At 49.8% G+C, this 15,078-nt stretch overlaps 1 protein-coding gene across 12 annotated transcripts in view; it reads right to left on the minus strand.

Moving 5' to 3' along the window:
* dgki (diacylglycerol kinase, iota) overlaps positions 1–15,078 on the minus strand; it is a 42,226-nt gene that overhangs the window by 5,097 nt on the left and 22,051 nt on the right. For 8 of the 12 annotated variants that reach the window (XM_029247178.1, XM_029247180.1, XM_029247179.1 and 5 more), the window contains exons 9-32: positions 14,885–14,959; positions 14,420–14,515; positions 14,254–14,336; positions 13,880–13,940; positions 12,967–13,080; positions 11,683–11,808; positions 11,469–11,547; positions 11,192–11,247; positions 11,007–11,069; positions 9,247–9,320; positions 9,028–9,139; positions 8,752–8,951; positions 7,912–7,974; positions 6,676–6,776; positions 6,304–6,383; positions 4,535–4,579; positions 4,362–4,431; positions 3,748–3,788; positions 3,479–3,597; positions 2,429–2,454; positions 2,099–2,136; positions 1,083–1,203; positions 721–757; positions 123–222 (exon numbers count right to left, since the gene is read on the minus strand). In XM_029247178.1, coding sequence (XP_029103011.1) covers positions 123–222; positions 721–757; positions 1,083–1,203; positions 2,099–2,136; positions 2,429–2,454; positions 3,479–3,597; positions 3,748–3,788; positions 4,362–4,431; positions 4,535–4,579; positions 6,304–6,383; positions 6,676–6,776; positions 7,912–7,974; positions 8,752–8,951; positions 9,028–9,139; positions 9,247–9,320; positions 11,007–11,069; positions 11,192–11,247; positions 11,469–11,547; positions 11,683–11,808; positions 12,967–13,080; positions 13,880–13,940; positions 14,254–14,336; positions 14,420–14,515; positions 14,885–14,959 — 1,980 coding nt within the window. Of the gene's footprint in view, positions 1–122; positions 223–720; positions 758–1,082; positions 1,204–1,711; positions 2,137–2,428; positions 2,455–3,478; positions 3,598–3,747; positions 3,789–4,206; positions 4,432–4,534; positions 4,580–6,303; positions 6,384–6,675; positions 6,777–7,911; positions 7,975–8,751; positions 8,952–9,027; positions 9,140–9,246; positions 9,321–11,006; positions 11,070–11,191; positions 11,248–11,468; positions 11,548–11,682; positions 11,809–12,966; positions 13,081–13,879; positions 13,941–14,253; positions 14,337–14,419; positions 14,516–14,884; positions 14,960–15,078 lie in introns of those variants that run through there. The other 4 variants (XM_029247181.1, XM_029247183.1, XM_029247182.1 and 1 more) reach the window with 4 other exon arrangements.

The following is a 15,078-nucleotide window of genomic DNA, read 5'->3' on the forward strand; positions in this document are numbered from 1 at the left end:
TTTAGGCAAATATGGTACTATACCCAATCAGCGCAGTGTATTTTCCCTGAAAAAGTACCCAACTGCTCCCTGAAGAACAAGTTCTGCAGCCCAGTTAAAAAAAGGAGAATGAACTTTCCAACCTGTAAGTTGACCTTTTTAAGGGAAGCCCCAGCTTCCACCAGCAGTCGGCACACAGTGTGTTGGCGCTGGGAGGCTGCTTTGTGCAGAGCCGTTTCCCCCCTGAAAACACACACACACACACACACACACGCAGAGCAACATCTTAGGTAACTCATAATGTAACAATGCCAGTGAGACAGTTTCCATTTGACTGTGCAATTGTTTACATTTATGCTTTAAATACTTAATTGCTCCGCAAATGCCTAGAGAGCCCATTCATTTTACACATGTTCACGAATTTTAAAGTTATTTGGTCTTTTTTTATTCCCACCTTCATGCCCCCCCCCCCCCCTTCTTTAAGTAAACAAAAACACAATTTACTTAAGGGGGGTGTGGCAGGTTTGGCCTGTGCCTGCTCTCTAGTGGGTCTGGGGTTCAAGTCCCGCTTGGGGTGCCTTGTGATAGACTGAGATCCCATCCTGAGTGTGTCCCCTCCCTCTCCAGCCTTAGGCCCTGTGTTGCCATGACCCTTCCTGGGTCAAGCAGTTTCAGTCAGTGTGTGTGTGTGTGTGTGTGTGTGTGTGTGTGTGTGTGTGTGTGTGTGTGAGATTTACTTACGTTTCACTGTCTGTTAAGTCCAGGACAAACTTTGAGCCTGAAAAATGAAAAGAAAACAAATTTACTTGCTTTTGCTGCTATTTATATAGATGTTTGAAGTGTTACTATAAATATCTAATCAGCTCAGTATCACCCTTTCACTTGTTAACCAATAGTTTTGTTCCCACACATCCAGTACTTTTTTTTTATTATTCCTGCACCTGTGTTTTCCTCCTGAGAATAATTGTGGGGGCTTTCGGTGAACTCTTACACAGCTTCCGTGGGTACTTTCCTCAAGCCGTGAGCTCTGTCTTTCTCGGGACTGGAAGCTGCGTGAGGTCTGCAGTAGCAGAGCACAGATTGCGGGAAAGGAGGACACTCACCATGCTCCAGAATGAAGCGCACCACAGCAGCGTGGCCATGCTGCGAGGCCAGGTGCAGCGCTGAGCAACCTCCCGAGTTCCTCACCAACAGGTTGACCCCGCTGCTCCAGGAGCTGGAAAACTGTGTGCGTGTTGGTTATGTGTATGTATACATATGCGTGTGTGTGTTTGTTTATTGTATGGATGTCAGTGTGTTATTTCAATTTATGTATGTTTTTGTGGGTATGTCAGCGTATGCGTATGTAAGTGTTGAGGGAGGCAGGGGTTGGAGGAGAATTGTTTACAAAAGCATCCACAACCTCATGGGATAAGCTCCACATGACCAACAGCAAAGCCATCAGCGGACAGCAGGATTCCAGAGTTGCTCACCAGGTATTCCCCTGCGCTACTCCATGCAGTCAGGCACTCCCACAGATGCGAATACAGATCCTTTTGTTTGTTTTAGTCACATGTTCACGCACAGGATTTGTGTATTTCCAAACGCATCTTATCAAAGCAGATACATCGTCTGAAACCGCTTGTCCCATGTGGGGTTGCGGGGAGTCGGAGCCTGACCCGGCAACGCAGGGCGCGAGGACGGGACGCCAGTCCGTCACAGGGCACCCCAAGCGGGACTCGAACCCCAGACCCACTGGAGAGCAGGACCCGGTCAAACCCACTATGTCACCACGCCCCCCCCTTCAAAGCAGATACTCAGACCAATTTATTTTTGGCTTGAAACAGGTTTAAAAAAAAACTGCCCTACCCAGCCACTGTATGTTCAACTATACAAGGGAGTGTCTGAATTTCCTACAAGCACCCCTGTTTTAAACTTACCAGGGAGAATAGCAGCAGCTGCAAGCATGCTTGTCACCAAAGTGACATATTTGGTAGGAGCTGTGTAGTAGCAGGGCAGGAGCGGAGCAAAGAAGGGCAAACGTGGGGGCAGGAAGAGAGAACAAGCAGACAGTAATGGGGAAGAAGGAGCGGAGAAGCGTGACGGGAGAGGAGAGGAGAGGAAAAGGCAGGAAGAGTACCGTTGAGAGGTCTCCGCAGGACGCAGCATTCAGCAGGGCTGCGACACAGAGAGCTGAATGTTAGGAACCTGATCTAGACCCTATGAATCACTGACAAGTTGTATCATGAACCTGCACAACACTGTTCTGCTGTAAAACCGCTACCTCTGACATCAATCGCTAACTTTGTCCCGACGAATCTACGATCAAGACATTTTACCGTCGCCTTGTTTTTCCACTAGGCTTTTGTAGATGTCTTAAAAAAAAGGAAAAAAAAAAAACGTCCCCACCAATCATCATTATTATATCAACTGTTTAGGCAGGCTTAGGGAGGACTGAGGGAAAGTGTACCTTGTTCTTCTGCAGTCAGAGGAATTCTGCAGAGCAGGAGAGAAAAATAAATAATATTTCTGGTAACAGACATTAAATCAAGGTTTTACTTAAAAAAAAAAAAAAAAAAAAAAAAAAAAGATGAGCACTGCTTATAATATTGAGAAATGACACGTCGCTCGTATTTGCTTACGTCTGTACCAAAAGGGAAACAGTCCTCAGCATTTGAGGGAATTGATTTGATCCTACAGGAATTCCATACAGACACTTTTACTGTACATTATACAATCCATGCAAGGACAGGGTTTGCAATGGGGTCATACTGGGAAACAGAAGGCATTCTGAGAAATATCTGGACCCAGAAGGCTGCAGGTTCTAATTCACATCCTTTTGTATGCAGTACAAAACGCAAACTGCTTCAGTGAACGACCAGCACAATGAAATGGATAAAATGTGTGAATACGTAGAAAGACGCACACTGACGCAAGCTGCAAGCTATGTGGGCCCTTAAGAAAGGTGATCGTGAGACGGGGCCAGGGGGTGTCGGAAATATTGCGCTTCTTAGTCATCAACAGTAACGCTCATTCGCAAGTACGATTTATATCGGCCTCGTCATTTACGTGGCAGGACATCGTGGCTGAGCGCTAGTGCGAGAACCCAATAACTGGTTAAAATCTGTTTTGAAGAATTAGTTACTCTGCCTAGAACTTCCCGGCTTCTGCTCCAACACTCGTGTTATCCCGACGCGACGTCTGTTAAAATGACAGCAGGTAGCATAGTGGACGATATCCTGGACTAATACCTACAAGACTGCTAGTTTCAGACAGGATTCCCCCCCCCCACCTTCGAGCAAGGCACCTGCTCTGAACTTTTTCATACATGTACCGCACTGACCAAATGGGAACACCGCCGAACTGTAATTCGCTTTCAGCAAAACGGACTTCCGAGAGACACGTGCTTTACGTCGGACGTCGCGGACCTGTACGCCGCGTACAGATGACGGCGCGGTACCATTTGACCTCCAGTTCACAAACGGATCAGCCCTTCACAAGGACGCGAGGGCCTACGGACCTGGGTTCCACAACCACGTCGGGCATTCCCGGACCGCTCCCCTGCTCGCTCGACGGTGCCTCGTGATCCAGGATGAACACCTCTTCCTGACAGATCTCCGTCACAAAGTGCAGGTGCTCCTGGAAGTGCAGACAAGCATTTAAACACACTAGTAAGTAAACGCAATGGATCGGAGCTGTTCAAGCACTTCCTTAAAATTATGGAAAATATCGCACGATGAAGTCATCATCTTCATGTAAAACTATACAAAATACGCAAAGCCTGATTACCTGAGCTTTGTCTATGCGATAAAAACGGTCAGCGGAAGTTGCTGAAAAAAAACACAGAGAACAACCGGGCTCAGAAATTAACTGTGCAACGTAAAGCTGTTCATGTCATGCGGAACCGAAGGAACCGGGGCGGCTGGACCCAAGCGCGGAGTCGTTCGCCTGGATTCGGGGATCGGGCAAGTTCTCAGTGTCGGGGACAGGCGAACGGTTGGTCGATTGGCGGTCGGAGTCAGAGCGGGGATCCACGGGCGAGGTCAGGAGACGAAGCGAAGAGTCGGTCGATCGGCGGTCGGCGTTGAAACAAAGATCCACGGACGTGGTCGGGGAACAAAGCGAAGGGACAAAAACCAGAGGATGAGAGTTGAGAACAAGGGTTGTGTGTGGACTGCGCGTCACGAAGGAGGGCGGTTGTCTCTGACGAGGTTCCGCAAAGGTATGGGCGCTGAGGAGGGTCTTTTAAAGGGTGAGCAGTTAGTCAGGAACTGGAGTCGGGTGCTGTCAATTGGGTTGTGGGCGTGAACGTGACAGTTCAACGCAAAATGCGTCTTTAAGGTGCTCTCATAAAGTCGAGCAACTAGAGAAATGTATTAAAATTAAGGTGCCGCCCAACTCACAGTCGAGGAAGCTCCAGTTGGGGGACAGCCGGCGAGCTGAACCGGGTCGACGGAGACTTCTGGGCTCATCCTGAAAGATGAGTGGTGAAGGGAAGGGCAGTCAGCTTTACTGTCCCCTTTCACCCCGAGTTCACAGGATAACGGGCAGGCAGGATGCCGAAAGAAGAGGTCACCTGGTAGTGCACTCTGTGGGCTCCAGCTGGGCCCTGAGGAAGGTCCTGTGAAGAAAGGTGAAGGTCAGGGCAGGGGTGTGGGGAGCACAGAGTTAAACCAAAGAACCACGGTGTCCATGCAACTGGCATACAACTACAAATACACATTTCTCAGAAATCTCAGGCAAACTGTATTTTGGATACAAAAACTGATGTGGTATCAGTATGAGATGTACGTCGCTTCGGAGAAAAGCGTCTGCTAAATGAATACATGTAAATATCATGTATCAGTCACTTTGAAGGATACACTGTATATGTTTGGAATATGTTATTAATGTTTCAGCGTCACACTGACTAATGAGGGAATTTTCCACAGTAAAACAATTAAGCTGGAGCCAAAATTGGAACATGGTGCAACGAGCTGCAACACGATAATGAACTTGAGTCACTTGAAAGTCTGGAGAGTCCCAAAGTGCAAGTCCTTAACTAACAGTTAAGATGATCTCCTGAGAACTAAATCGCCCAAGATGTATCTTCTCCCACCACAGCTTGACTCTCAACATCTCTGCTTGCATGACCGACCACCATCGCTGTCCAAGACTGAGATCCTTCATCTCCCAGCAGGTCCAGGAACCTGTGAGGACCTCCATCAAACTGCACAATTTGCTCATTTCATCTGCTTCACTTGTCCAGAGCTTGGGAGAAGCAGCTATTCAAGTCTCTGCTTCTCTGCTCCCACCACGCTGAAACGATGACCCGATCCCACAGATACCTCCTGTATTACATTTGCACGATCCATCCATATCTCACAACTCCCTCCGCATAGTTCCTTGTCCAGGCCATGGTGATGTCCCCTCTGAACTACTGCAAGCCCCTCTTGTCTAGTCTTCTGGCCTCTGCCATCAAACCTCTCCAGCTGGGCCAGAACGTATCAGCAGGAATTGTGCTTGACTTGACCAAGTGTTTTCATGTGTCTCCCCTCTGCGTCCCTCTCTATCGGCTTCCTGCGGCAGCCCATATCAAGACCTTCATTATAGCCTACAAGACCGACAAAGTATTTGCACCCTAATACCTACAAGACCATTCTCTGCATTCCCAGCTACACCACAGCTATGCCCTTCCATCTACAGCCACTTGGTGGTCCCTTTCACGAGAGGTTCAAAATCTAAACACTGAAGGTTCTCAGTTCTGGCTTCGATGTGCTAGAGTGAGCCCCCCTTCTCCCTCAGAAGTGCTGAATCCTTTTCAGAATCCAAGAAGGGTCTCAAAACACCTTTCCTTCAAATCCACATCTGTTCTGATCTCATAACAGCTACAAAAATTTGCATAAATTTGCATCGCACCATCTGACAAGATCATCTTTGTATTCCCTGTTCGTGTATTTCCAGACTCAACTCTATAAGTCACTACTTGTGTAAGAAGCACTGGCCAAAACAGTGGTACTGCAGAAACAAGGTGTGGTCAATAATCAAGTGTTTGTCTCTAAAGCTCTTTGTTGGGATGTGGACTTTCGTTTACCCTGAGCCTTGTGTCACTTTGGACAAAAGTGTCTGCTAAATGAACAAATGTAAATATGAAAGAACTGACTGCTTGAACGCTTGAATGCAATTCAGCAAGTCGGAACAAGGTGATCAAAGTCAGGAGGGAAAAAATGTATGAATCCTAGTGTGCAAAACAAAACGTGCATCAGTTACTGCAGTCAAATGACATGAGCGACAAGGTTTGCTACCAGCTTGCAGGACGAGGCTTGAAGGTGAACCGACCCAGACCACGCCGGAAGGGAGTCTCACCTCCTGCAGGCGGTCGATATATAGCCGGCAGGTCTCGAGGTCACAGTCGCCCCTAACCACCACGATGCCGACAGGGATGGCTGTAGAAAAAAAAAAAAAAAACTCAGTTTATCAATGCCTCACAGACACTTACTCTCATATTACACTGGTGATACTGTAATCTGGAAAAGACTGTGAGGAACACAGACTTTGCGGTTTGAAAACTTCTCTTTATTTTCAACCTTGAACCTTGTCTGTTTTACTAAAGATCATTATAACCCAAAAAAATACAATTAGCATCATCTGAAATGTAAAAGACCTTCATAATGACAGGGACGGAAGTCTGAATAAACCGAGGAGGCTTCACGAGAACAACGCCAGACGGATGCTCACAGACGTCTCGGAGTCGCTCCTTGTCGAACTGCAGCTTCTCGTACTCCTGCAGACCGATGCGATTGACCCGGAGACGCAGCCGGTCTGGGACGGAGTGTGGGCTGGGCAGACAAACAGACAGACGAGCACAAGCTGCTACTGCGGTACCACTATCACCACCGCTATTGCAAAAACGATGCCACTCCAGTACATCTACTGAAGGCAGGAGGGAAAGCTGCAAATGCTGCAATATCCCTTTGGTACAACATGCTTTTGTACAAAGTGACTACAAGGGATTACGGGTTCCTCAATCAGCAGCTTCTGGAACTTTTTGCAGGTATTTATTATAAGGACAAAACACCTGCAACACCCCCCATCCCCTGTGATTTGAGCTTGAAGACTTGAAAAGACCATTTCCATTGGCCCACAACCAAATGTGCGGGAATGCAAAGTCTGGCACAGACGTGGATCTGCTGGGGGGGGGGGGGTGAAGCGCCAAGTATTAATCACACCCCGTTCACATGCGATTCCTGTACGAGACGGAACCCAACTGGAGCCTCACCATCTTCCGAAACGGGGCTTCCCCTCGACCACCCAACCAACGCACGAGCAAGTCATGCACTGCACACAGAGGAGGAAGCTAGCTGGAGCATGCAGCAGACCGGGAGTGTGTACACACACACACACACACACACACACACACACACACACACACACACACACACACACACACACACATTTACACTTCGCAAATGTGTGTCTTCCGAACAGGGGGACATAGTGGGAAGACAGAGGTCAAAACCATTATGCCATTTGGCCTCCATAAAATCGATCTGCACGCCTTAAAATTACTTGTCAGTGTAATATTGAATCACTCCCCCGACCCTAAAAGGGCGACTGAGAACAGCGTATCAGTGCAGCACAGCTCATCGTTTCGTGTAGGTTGCGGCCAACAGCCAGCAGAACACCATGCATTTTTAGAGCGCCACGGTGAGCCTTATTAAAAAAAAAAAGAAAAAAAAAAAGAAACGAAACACATGGCAGCCGCAATAAGGGAACGGTCAGACTCTTAAACACACCGCCTGACTCATCTCTGCACACCTTTTTTTAATGGCTCAGTTATACAAGCAACGTGCTGTTCGTCTTGCATTATAACGGGCGACACGCAGGACAACTCGGGGAGGAACGCCCAAGCCCTGCACCCTATAATTGGTGCGGGAGGAGCGGATGCGAGGCCAGGCCGAGAGATATACTTACACGGAGAAGGAGTCTGGGGGGGCGGAGAGGCGGCGTAGGTCAGCCGCGCACACTTTCTGAATGCTGCGCAGGCCAGCGGCACAGAGTCACAACCAGCACAGGCAAGGCGATGAGAGCGCAGCACGCAAATGGACGGGAGCGAGGAGAAGAGGAGCGGGTGAAGGAGGGGCGGGAGGAGAGAGGTGGACGGAGGGATTGAGACAGATGTGGAGGTGGAGAGCAAGAGATGAGGAGGGACAGAGAGAGTAACATTGTGGTAGCTGCCCAACACCACACCCAGACCTGCAGCATCTCGTGACACGAGTACAACCCGCAAGCGGAGATCGGAACCACGGGGGGTGCCGGGCCACGGGTGGTTACCAAAGCAGAAGAGAAAAGATTATAAGGTCACAAGTTCTGCCCAAGGTACGAAACATTCAATTCCATCCGCCGTTTTACGGCCGGCGGCGCCACGTGTGTTGCGTGTGCATGCTTGCTTCTTTTTTAAGGATGCCGCACTTCCTCCAAAGGTTTGTGAGTCTGAACTTTTCGTTCACTCGTTACGTATCGCGTATCTCCGCTTACGCATGCTTTGTGCGAGAAGCAGTCCGTGCGGGTGGAAAGTGCGACCGCGGTTACGTATTACAACGGGAGGGCACGCGTGTTCATGTGTATGCGTGAGTCCGTGTGGGTGCTTCTCTGCTTTTCCGTGTCTGCTCGGCGTGAACGTTTACGTGCGACTTCGCGTGACCGCGCTTTACGCGGTGCCTCTTTGTTTCTGTGCGACTCGACGGCACCCGTTTACGTGCCCGAGCGTACCCGCCTGCGTAGGCGCACGGGCGTCTCGGAAAACATACTCACTCGTTGAGCAGCGGGACGGAGGTGCGTCTCTTGCTCTTCTGCACCATGTTGGCCTGGTTTCTGAGGGTGATGCGCAGCGTCGAGGGGGCCAGGCGGCACGGCTCCCCATCCACTTGCACGGGTACCGTCTTGAAGGTCGTCAGGGTCACCTCGCGGCATTGGTGCAGCCTCTCGCCGTGCCCTCCCACCTGCAGCGCCGCCTGAGGGACGCGGAGCGGGCGTGTGACGCGACGGCGGCCGCGCCGGGTCGCAGGGCGGCGCCGTCGTCCGACTTACCAGAGACGCCACGGTGAAGCCGATGACCTCGATGCAGCCGTCGTCGTGGCGCTGAGGCTCAAAGTCGCGGTGATCTCCCGTGTTGCCCCAAGGCATGGTACCTGCGCAGTACCTGGAGCGAAGAAACACATTACCGCAGTACTGGACTGCTGCGCCAGCAGATGGCATAGTGGTTAAGGAACAGGCCTTACAGCAGTTCGGTTAGCGCGCGCCACATACCTGGGAATGTTTAAGAAGACAATGCACTGGAACTTGAGCTCCTGGATTTTGGGTGTGAGATCTGTGCCGTCACACTGGGGAACATGGGAACAACGGGGGGGGGGAACTTAGATGAAAAGAGGCAGCAACTACAGTGGTTAGAGCTGCTGCCTTCGGACCTAAAGGTCACAGGTTTGAGTCCCACCTCCAGCTGCAGGACCCTTGAGCAAGGTACTTACACTGAATTGCTCCAGTAAAATTACCCAGCTGTACAAATAGCTAAATAACTGTAAGTAGCTGAACGCTGTAACTCACTTTGGGAAAAGGCAGCTAAACGAATAAATGTCAGTAAGACCTGGAGCATCACACTCAGGAACCGACTGTCCCGGGACAGGCTCGTTTTTGTTCCAAATTAACTCTTACTTGCACTGTTTGCTTTCAACGAATCACTCGTTGTAATTGTTGTAATTTTTCCCCCCATAAAAAATAATGGAATAAAGATTTTTCAATATTCTGACAATTTTCCAGGATAAAACTAGGATAAGTTAACGGGGATAAGCGTAGAACAGAGAAAGACAACTGCACGTGAAAGTTGGTGGATAATTCAATATAAAATGTAAAATATTAGTTTTCTGGCAATATGTTTGGATCAAAGTGAATTTAGTCTTGCAATTTATCCAACCAGCTTAATCAAAGCAAAATTTTTAATTATTTATGGGCTCAGTTGGAACAGAAACATGTGTTCCTTGCGTGCAGTGTGACATCGCAGTACTGAACTGTTATGGTTTTTTTTGTCAGCTTTTATAGCGAATTCCAACTTTTTTCCATTTTTTTATAATGGAAAAATGTTAAGAAAGATAAGAGAAAAGGCATTAGAAGATGTTTATGGAAGAGCTGGACTGTACCTGTTGCAACTGAACTGATCCTGGATCAAATTTAAGACCCTGGTTATGGCCTACAAAGGCATCAACAGAACTGCTCCCAGCGATCGACAACATTCGATCGTCCGCTACACCCCAACCAAACTGCTACGCTCTTCTACTTCTGCCTGCTTGGTGGTCCCACGCACGAAAGGTAAAGCACGGAGGTTCTCGGGTCTGGCTCCGTTGTGGCGGAACGACCTCCCCCTGTCGCTCAGAACTGCTGAATCTTCGTCCACATTTAAAAAGGGTCTTAAAACTCATCTCTTCCGGACTCATTTCGCCCATCATCTCTTATGTTCACGTAAGGTATACATGTTCACGGTCGTGCTCGGATCAATCCTTTACAGAGCCGCTCCTGCAATGTAACGTAAATGTTGATATGTATGCCAAAAAAAAAAAAAAAAAACCCACTAGGAAGGTGATTAGGAATCATCGATATTCTGGAAAAGTTTTACGCAGCTACTTGTGTGATGAACGTCGGTGCATCTGGTGAAGGAAACAAACTAATTGTACTTAAGAGTCATACATCTGCAACTATGTATCTTTCTTCTAAAGTTATGTATACATTTAATTTCTGCGAGATGCACGTTGGTTTGGAGAAAAGCATCCGCTAAATGAATAAATGTAAATGTAATGTAAACGACGACAGCTGACATCCCAAAATGTGTAATATCGGATGAATATTACAGAGGTGCTTGTGCAAGTCATGCCGTTGTGACGCCATGAAAACGAACCCATTTTGAAAACATCTGTGGTTTCGATGGCGGTTCCATTTCTCCATAATGACCTTCCGAGGGCGTGCGCTAACCGAACGTTTGCGCGGTGACCCCCCCACCCCACCCCGGGCCCTGCACTCACCACCACTCTGACATGCTTGGACAAGTCCCTGGAGCTCCTCTGCAGGAAGTCAGAGAAGGCTGCCTGTGGAGAAAGGACAGGCGGCGCCGTGTTCGCCGTGCTGTGATTCTGCGGCGCTGGCACCGACACGCTGGAACTACAACTCAATCAAGCGGGACATCTGTGCTGATTCACGGCCTACTCACCCCTGCATAGAACATCTTGTTGCGAAAGCGGCTGTTGAATTTCTCAGGGTTGGCTTCTGCACCGAGGGAGAGACGCAAAAGTCAAAGCGCTCGCTAACGGCACTGGTAACCAACGACTCACCGGCAGGGAAGAAGATCCCAGAAGGTCTTGCGCACGGGTGACCTTCCAGATTCCTTTTTCTGCCGGTAAACTGTTAGTTACCAGTTCTCTGGCAGGGAAAAAGGATGAAAAAACGACTGGAATTGGGCTTTTGGCTGTCCGGTTTCCGTTTCTTACCTCTGGACTCATGGAATTCCAGTGTGACGTGGGCATCGAACCCCAGGCTGAAGTAGTTATTGAACACGTTAAGAGGAAGCTGGAAACCAGCACACGGTCAAATTAAAAGAGCCAAACAGGTGAAAGATACATTTAGTAAAAATGTCACTTTTTCTTCCGCGCCCTCTGGCACTCTTCGCCTTATCAAGTCTCCGGTGCCAGGGTGCGGGGTTACCTTGTGAGTGCCCTCGTCACACTGGGACGGGCTGCTCTCCACCTGGAGGTTCCAGCGGTCCAGCTGCACCACGCTTCCTTCCTCCACCTGACACAGGATCTTGGACACCGGCTCGTCGGCGTACCCCTGCAGCGGGAGACGAAGCGGCCGGTCAAACGATGGAGAAGAGAGGAAGGTGAGCCACGAGACCAGCGGCTGAGCATCGTCTACAGGAAATCCCGGCGGCTGATCTGAACTGGAACGAATATGCCGAACAAAGGAGTGACTTGCACCTAAAGTCACAACAACATTTAAAAGGATAATGACACCGTTTCGTTCCATAATTTGAAAATTATGGCACTGTGCATTAATCCTATATAATGCAGCAAAGCTGCATTTCAGTTTCAAAGGGAAAAATGGATAGAGCTCCCTGACACTACTGTGCCTGGAAGAGCAATTCAGCTTGAACTTGAGAGGGAGAAAGAGAGACACGCAAGGCTGTAGACATCAAGACCTCCGATTTCCGCCCCCACAATGAGGAGTAATACGGGAACTGAGAGAGCATAATAAAGGGCATTTCAAAAAGCCTCCATTTAAAAGGCACTAACTGAAAATTATTATAATGGCAAAGAGTCCAACCAACGACATGCATATCATGTTTTTTTTTTTTTTTTTTAACAGGCTCGTGTTATGAAGAAAAAAGAGCCGGAAAAATCCTAAGCTGCCGCGGCTAAACCCCCGACCCGCGTTTCATCTCCCGCATAAAAAGCATGCAAGGGAACACTTAATTCCATACTCCGCCTCTGAAAACAGCGGAAGTGATCAGATTTTCAAAAAGGACCCATGCGTCGCTCAGTTGCTAACGCAATCAAAGTGCACACACACACACTGGCTGAAACCGCCTGTCCCAAGCAGGGTCACGGCAAACTGGAGCCTAACCCAATAACACAGGGCGCAAGGCTGGAGGGGGAGGGGACACACCCAGGACGGGACGCCAGTCCATCACATGGCACCCCAAGCGGGACTCGAACCCCGGACCCGCCGGAGAGCAGGACCCGGCCAAACCCGCCACGTCACCGCGACCCCCTGCAATCAAAGTAAATGGTGCCAAATTTCGTGGCTCTCAACGTGGCCAGGGGTCGGGCACGCTCCACCGTGCTCTACTTTGAAGAGCGGTGCCAAAAGCGTGGAGAAGCTGAGGCTAAGCATAGCACCGGTGTCAATTAGGGTCGGGGGGGGGGGTGTCTTTAACAGGACTTGCTACAAGTATCCTACTGTTGTATAGCTGATCCCAGCACTACTCACCCCTCCCCAGTTCAATGTGCGTGCAAGGTCATTTCCTGTCCCAAGAGGAAGTACGGCCACCGGGGGCTGGGGGTTCAGCTGCAGCTCATCCAGGGCTGACAGGATCCAGCCCACCTGAGGGGGGCACAGAGCACACCAACATGTCTGCACGGACCGGACTGCAGTCAGAAAGCTGCCTCCTGCCCTCCAACAACACAAAAACCTTAGGCAAACACAAATACACTGCCAACACAACGTAGGACAAACATTACAGTTGTCATTTTCACTTACACCTTTATTCAAAGTAACTTGCAGTATGCGAGCGGTTTATAAAACTGGGTACTGACGGGTGCAATTCAGTATGAGCACCTTGCTCAGCGGTACCACAGTAGAGGGAGGACACGAAACTGAGACCATCACCCTTTAAGTTACATCTATGCGTCGTCAACAGCCTGCTGCTCGCAAACACACACACACACACACACACACACACACACTTTCAGAACCGCTTGTCCCATATGGGGTCGCGGAGGGCTGGAGCCTAACCCGGCAACACAGGGCATAGGGCTGGAGGGGGAGGGGACACACCCAGGATGGGACGCCAGTCTGTCGCAAGGCACCCCAAGTGGGACTCGAACCCCAGACCCACCAGAGAGCAGGACCCGGGCCAACCCACTGCACCGCCGGACCCCCCCCCCCCCCCCCCAACTTGCTTGCGAACATAAGAACCCTATAATGCACACGTATCTTTTGCGTGTTCATTTTATTTTAAACAGTTACGAGCTCGCGTAATAATTTCAACTAAATTCCTCTTCTTTTCCGGCAGCTTCCGTTCAGATTTGTCGCTAGGGGGTGTTACGCTCAAAAGCGGAAGACCATCCGCACCGCGCGGCTCCCGAGGAGGTGCAGCGTCGCAAGCCGTCTGAGATCTTACCGTCCCGTCTCCTCCACAGGCAAGGATTCGTAGATTTGGCACTTTCCTGTACAGCTCCAAACTGAAAAAGCAACAACAGCTCCACTTGACAGCTGACAGTTGTTACGGACACCGCAGGTGATGCAGACCAGTGGCGATGAGCCCGATTCCTGATGACAGGAGGTTCCGCAGCCTTATTGGCAGCGCTAACTGGAGAATCAACGCCACTTAATCATGCGAACAATGTGTGAAAATTCAAGTGCTTTGAGAGATGCAGAGCAGTTTCTATTTGTTAGAAAAGTGATGGTGGTCCTGGGGAGAACATGGCCTGGGAGAAGAAAAAGAAAGGGTGGTCAGGATGAAGGGGATGAAGAGGAGAAGGGAAGGGTACTTACGCCTCCCTCGGCCCTCCCTGAGAGAGATCGAACACCTGTCGCGGGTTCAGGATCCACATGAACATCTGCAGCACCTTAGTCCCCTGTAGGTGGAGGAGTTAGACAAGAGCAGTCAGCTGCGATGGGAGCTGGGGGGGTCGGGGTTAGGAGCTCCCACCCCGTTTACCTGGTTCCCGCCACTCTTGGGGTTGACGAAGACCAGCACGGGCTTCATGAGTGGAGATGGCAGGGGTTTGATTATAAATGGACGCCACTTGGAGTCCTGCGAGAAGAGACAAGAGCGAGTCACACATGGTTTCTGGCCCCTCGGGGAAAGAAACCTGGACATGGGCTGGTTGTTTTTTTTTGTTTTTTGTTTTTTTTTTTGGCAAAGACCAAGGCTGCAGCCTTCACACCACGCCCCTATGGGGTTTAGGGAAGCTTCTCCTGTGACAAAGCAGAAAGGGGCGTGGTCTAATGGACACAAGATGGATACAGGGAAAAGAGGGCGTGGCCAAACGGACACAGGATGGGCACGAGGAAAAGAAGCAGACTGCTCTTACGCTACACAACCGGCCAGTTCCTCACCACCTACCCGCCTGAATGCGTCCATCTGTCTCCAGTAGGGAAGGGGGGAAACAGGTTTACTCACATCGGTCCCCTTTTTGCTGGTCCTTCTTTTGAACGACGTCCGTTTTTTCCTCCGGCTCGAGTTTTTAAAAGAGCTCTGAAGACAGGAGAAAGATGAGGTGCTGAGTCTTGTGACACACGAGAGCTCAGCCTGCAAAGCCACAACCATGGGCGGATACGTGGGGCGGGGCCACATGGTGGGCACGGATACAGGGC

Source organism: Scleropages formosus, chromosome 21 (genome assembly GCF_900964775.1).
Source record: "Scleropages formosus chromosome 21, fSclFor1.1, whole genome shotgun sequence".
Taxonomy (NCBI): domain Eukaryota; kingdom Metazoa; phylum Chordata; class Actinopteri; order Osteoglossiformes; family Osteoglossidae; genus Scleropages; species Scleropages formosus.